This window comes from the organism of the source record quoted next, unplaced genomic scaffold (genome assembly GCF_019419815.1).
Source record: "Pyrus x bretschneideri cultivar Hongxiangsu unplaced genomic scaffold, Pyrus_bretschneideri_v1 Contig67, whole genome shotgun sequence".
NCBI lineage: Eukaryota > Viridiplantae > Streptophyta > Magnoliopsida > Rosales > Rosaceae > Pyrus > Pyrus x bretschneideri.
Window position 1 is genome coordinate 875529 of NW_025999806.1, and position 5253 is coordinate 880781.

Consider the following 5253-nt stretch of genomic DNA (forward strand, 5'->3'; position numbering starts at 1 on the left):
AAACTTTGTAAACTAAATGACATGGACATTGAAGATAAACTTGTTCATTCCTTGGTGACACATCATTTAGTTTATAAATTTTATCTACAAATTTAGTCTCTCTAGCCTTACCTATTTTTAATGAGTAATTTTCTTTTCCAAGTAAGCCACTTAGTACTAGTACAGTCGAATGATATTTCTCTTTACTTGAAAATGAGAGATCTTATGTTCGAATCTGGTGGATGGCGAATTTGATACCAAATTAGGCTGCCTATTGTGTGGTTTAGCCGAATGCCCACTCTCTTTCGATATAAAAATATCGATGTCCTTGGGAACAAAAAAAAAAAAAAAAAGAGAGAGAGAGAGAGAGAGAGGAAAAAGAAAAGAAGGCTAGGAGGCATTATGAATTTGGAGAATTGGGAGCAGTAATTACATTTTCACCACCACAGCCATGGACGACGATGAATTTCGACGCCTACTCGATCTCTTCCCTATCGTCCGATCTCGCCACTACCATGTAACCCCCACTCTCTTCACCAAAAGAAATTGTTTTCCGTTGCCTTTTCTTTCTTTCTGGTTGTGATGCTTTATGGAATATGGTTATCTTGTTCGTTGTATCAATTAGAACGCATCGTTGAATATTTAATTTGTGGAATCTGGCAATCGTTAAAACTTGTTGGGCAGATACAGTATCTACTTTTGAGATAACCCTTTAACATTTCCTATTGTTAGAAGGTGTAAAGATTGGATTTTGATTGTTAAAAGGAAAAATATTGGATTTTGATAGGGATTTCGGTATGCTGCTGCTGCTCTGCTGCAGCTGCCGATGCTGTGCGGGACTATAAAAATTATGTATGCATGCTCAATTAGGAGTGAGAACCTTATGGAAGGTCTAGGTTTTGAGTCCTGGATGATGCTGAACAAGCGGCTAAGGAGGCTGTGCGGACAAATTGATTTAGATGGATGATGGGTAGCATTAAGTAGTTTTGATGATGTAGATACCATATTGAGTCAGAGAAGAAAAATGGTTTCAATCAACTTGGTTAAAGTTTAGAGTCACTCAGTACTACAGTTTGGTGGAATTCCTCTTCACTTGTAAGTGAGAGATCTTAGGAATGATGAATTCGATACCAAATTAGGTTTTGTGTGGCTTAGCCGAACTCCCCCCTCCCTTTAGTGCAAAACATACCGTTGTACTAAAAAAAAAAAATTTTGCATTGGCCAACGTCAAGGATGCATATGAAAATGCTGAAATTTTCATTCTTGTTGACTTGTCTCTCCTTATTGGTGATGGTCAGTTTTCAGGGTTAGAAGATGAGTACCTTAATTAGGATTTATTTGGTTTATGTTGGATTATATTAGGGATCCAAAATACTTATTCAGGTTGGGTGTGCCATCCTTGTTTCTTCTTCCTCTTCTCTCTTGGTATTTTGAATGGATATGGGTGGAAATCAAGCACATGTTCTATTGAAGGCCTTTATCAGGGATAAATGGGAATATGTCAATGGTACAGTACTTCACCCCTACTATAGTTATGTCTTCAAAAGGGGATCTATATTGGCGGAGGGGTGAAGGTTCTGTTTAGAAGTGATGGTCTTTGGCATAGTTGATAGTATACCTCAATAAATAGTGGTTGATGTGCTTGAAATGCTGGTGAGTATACATTTTATCCGGACACAGGTAAACAGGCATCCTATGGAATAGTGTTCAGATTGGTAAGCCGTTGTATTGTTATCTCTTTGTGGACTTTACATGATTTAACAGCTGGTAGGTTAGAGGTTCTTTAAGTGTTCTAAGTGGTTAGCTTGTCTGCCCTGTATCGTTATTTTAATCCTGAAAAGATCTGTTTTCCATGCAAAAAAGATAGCGCAAAACGATTCCCTACGTTTGGCTACCTGTTTTAAGCATGGCAGGAGATCTACAAGGAAAATTTTTTTCAACTATCACTGCACTTTGTTCAACTTTTATGTATGAATCCAATATTTAATATTCATTATTAGAGTGCCATTATGTTAACTTTCACACTTGTTTTCCTGGTCTGTTTGTAGTTGATTTGAGTTTGTGTGCTAAAACGAATATTTTACATAATATCAAGTTTTTACATGATATGTTTTTTTTAATTAACATTTTCAGTCTCTGAAGGGATGAAATCAAGTCTGTAAACTAACTAACTTGGTGGAATTTAATAATGAGAGACCTTTCTTTTGCTGTTACAAAACTATTGTTGCGCTTTTTCTTGGATCCATAAGGTTTGGCTTGTTTCTATTAGTCTTTTAAACCTTTTATCTGGTATCATTGACGTGAGCATCAGATCAAAGAAACGGCATCACGGTTTTGGACATAAATCTCACATTGATATTGTTCAAGGAAGTAGAAAGCTTCATGGAATTTGATTGTTGTAGGAAAAAATTTGTGAGGCTCAGAATCATTTCTTGAGTTTCTGCAATGTCAAAGTTCTGAGATGGTTTACCTAGAGCTTATAAAATTCTTGTCCTATTGCTGAAAATTAAATTCCAGGTATCTTAAATGATTCTAAACAATTTGGTGGAGCGATCAACCCATTTATTCCGTTGGAATTGACCATTCTTTTACTAGTTATTATGAATTTTTTTGGTTGATTATATATGCATCAGCCCATTCTTAAACCACTTTGTGTAATTTTAGGGTGAATCAGAACAATCTAGAGAATCAACTTCTAAGTCACCACAGCATGAAGCGGTATTACTGAAATTTTGTAAAAATTTCCATTTTACAGTACACACATTCACACACGTGGTGCTTGTTGACATATTTGAATGTTCTCAACAGCTTAAAGGGTGGCAGGATGCATGGGATGAGGATAAAAGTGAAGTGGAGAAGCAAGGAATTGGCGAACATTGTATGTTTTAACATACGCACTCTCTATATTCATCTGCCATGGATAAATTATTAACAAAAACGAAATTCCACCAGTTTGCTGGTATTTTGTGGAAGTTAAATTTATTGCACTTATCTTAATGTGTAATTACAGGTGAATTCTGGGGGAAGATAAAGTTGGTTGCTGAGAGAAAGGTTTGTCCATCTTCGCCTTTGATTTTCTTGGTTTTCATTGGATATGTGGTGACTGTATTTTACATAATATGAATTTCGAAGACCATTACACAAAACTTTTGTACGAGGTTTTGAAATTAATTGAGTTGATGGAGACTTGTGCAGTTGAAATGAACATATAAGAAACAGCAGAGATCTTATGCAACTCAATTTTTTTTTTCCCTCTCTTTGCTAGTTCATAATAAAACAAGTCTAGATAGAGTGACTACAACCAGCAGCTCCAGAATAAGTCCTCTTGGCCTTACCTCAAAAGAAACAAAAAATTAAAACTCACTTTGTTTTCTTGTTTGAGTAGTTAAAACGAAGAACACCTCTACTTTGATTGGCCATTATACAGAAAAATGGTGCGATTCTTGATTCCAGGTATGGCTTAGTGACGGCCTGGAAGGCTTGTCCTGATTATCTTTCCATTGCTGGAAAGCATTCCAACATGAAAAAGAAATTTCTTGAGCCAGCAGAGCTGAAACTGTAGAATGCCTTGGGAGCTTCGTAAAAATACAATTCATCTATACAATTAGATAAAAGCAGAGGCAGGGATGGCTCTCGTTTTGAGCTAGTGACTCTTGAAAGGAATTGTGAAACTTGATTTCACTATTCCAAGAAGTTATCTTATTTCTTCAATGCTAATTCTTTACATATAGTAAGTTAGTAACCAAATCGATCACAAAAAAATAACACTCTGTCGTAATTAAAAGAAAAAAAAATAGTAATGTTAACAGAAGCCTTGGCCTGTGGACACTGCTTGGTGATAAGCTAGTGTATGTAGTAGTTTTTTTTAGGTTGTTTGTTACGTATGTGCATCCACATACACGTGTGCGTGCATTATCGGTACTTTTAAGTGGTATCGTATTTGTTAGTCGATCATATGTATCAGTTTTCAGCTGTTCATCTGTTTGTAAATTTTGCGTTGTTCAGTGATGCCTTATTTACAAATGGAATTAACTGAAATTGAGGAGACTCTTTCTCAACTACAAAGGATGAAATAAATGAAACAAAAAATAAAGTCGAATAGTTTCGGTTGTCCCAATACAAATTTTGGCTCGAAGGACAATGGAGAAATATGAAAGGAAAACTCACTGCTTATCCTCAATTGTTTAGGTGGGTGCTACAGAAGCGGAGAGATTTTGCAAGGCGTTTCAACGGATTCATAAGAGACTTGTATGTAGAATATGTTTTTCAAGGAACAATAGTCATAAATACGAATTTAGTTTCTGTCTACATTGCTGAAATTCCTCGATTCTATTTGCTTCAGGTCTGTGAAGGACTCAGTTTGGATGCTGCCCAAAAATTCCTGAACTTGTCGTGATCTGTACCATAGATTCTGTGTGCTTTTGTACATTTACATACTTTTGTGTATGGTGATTAGAAGCTTTTTCCTTCCTCTTCCTCCAAGGAAACTCTCGTGTCAAGGAGTTTCCGGCGACCACCCCCCTTTGATAGACAACTGAGATTAGACCCTTGTGATTGTATGAACTTTGTTAAACCATTCTTACCTGAGCTAATAGGCGATTGTTGTTGGGATTGTTTTGGACCTTCACAAGTGACAAGTTTACCTGTAAGTATAATCGTGGTTTTCCATCTGTTTTGTTCGTTGAACGCCAATCTATGACAACGCTATACGAGTCTTCCTTTGACGTTTTACATTTTCCTTGTTTACAGTTAATAGAAAAGGGATGGAAAAATAGTACACGAATCACTTGTACTTACAAGGAGATTTGATGAAGGTGGATATAAGTTTAGTGGAGGGAGCTTCAACACAGAATCGCCGAGCTAAGGGTTTTGGAGGGTTTTTGGAGCCTCTCCAGCTTCAGAGAGAGAGAGCGTTATCACAATAATATTTCTAGAGGTGATTGGTTAACTTAACTATTTTTTAGTTACCGTGGAAGCTTGCGAACCTCCACGGTAACCAAAAAAATGTCTAATTTGTTAAAAAATTCCTCTCTACCAATGCTCACCACTAGATTAATTTCATTGGTTTTAGTCCTCAAATATATCATTTTATAAGAAACAGTACCAAGTTAAGGTCATCTCCAATGGATAGAGGTAAGGGTTGAAAAGCTAAAAAGTTGCTTGATTTGTCCAAAAATTCATCTTCATCCAATGGTTGGGCTATAATTCTGTAAAGCCCACCAAGTCATTATTTGGCTAAAGAGGCATTAGACTATCCAAATGTACCCTCCTCTT

General features: G+C 36.3%; 1 protein-coding gene across 4 annotated transcripts; it reads left to right on the forward strand.

The window, feature by feature from the left end:
* Positions 1 to 338: 338 nt before the first annotated feature.
* LOC103928992 lies at positions 339 to 4647 on the forward strand. 4 transcript variants are annotated; one of them, XM_009338129.3, is made up of 6 exons: positions 339 to 496; positions 2644 to 2697; positions 2788 to 2857; positions 2990 to 3030; positions 4168 to 4227; positions 4322 to 4647. In XM_009338129.3, the coding sequence occupies exons 1-6, from the start codon at positions 431 to 433 to the stop codon at positions 4373 to 4375; spliced, it is 345 nt and encodes a 114-aa protein (XP_009336404.2). In that variant the 5' UTR covers positions 339 to 430; the 3' UTR covers positions 4376 to 4647. The 4 variants fall into 4 exon arrangements, with proteins under 4 accessions (XP_009336404.2, XP_009336405.2, XP_009336406.2 ...); XM_009338130.3 differs by having other exon boundaries at positions 2803 to 2857; XM_009338131.3 differs by lacking the exon at positions 2644 to 2697.
* Positions 4648 to 5253: the final 606 nt, after the last annotated feature.

Excerpts from the sequence above, each read along its gene's own strand:
- LOC103928992 (XM_009338129.3), top strand. The coding sequence starts at position 431 with ATGGACGACGATGAATTTCGACGCCTACTCGATCTCTTCCCTATCGTC. Across the intron at positions 497-2,643 it reads TCCGATCTCGCCACTACCAT|GGTGAATCAGAACAATCTAG; the intron begins GTAACCCCCACT and ends GTGTAATTTTAG. Across the intron at positions 2,858-2,989 it reads GCAAGGAATTGGCGAACATT|GTGAATTCTGGGGGAAGATA; the intron begins GTATGTTTTAAC and ends GTGTAATTACAG.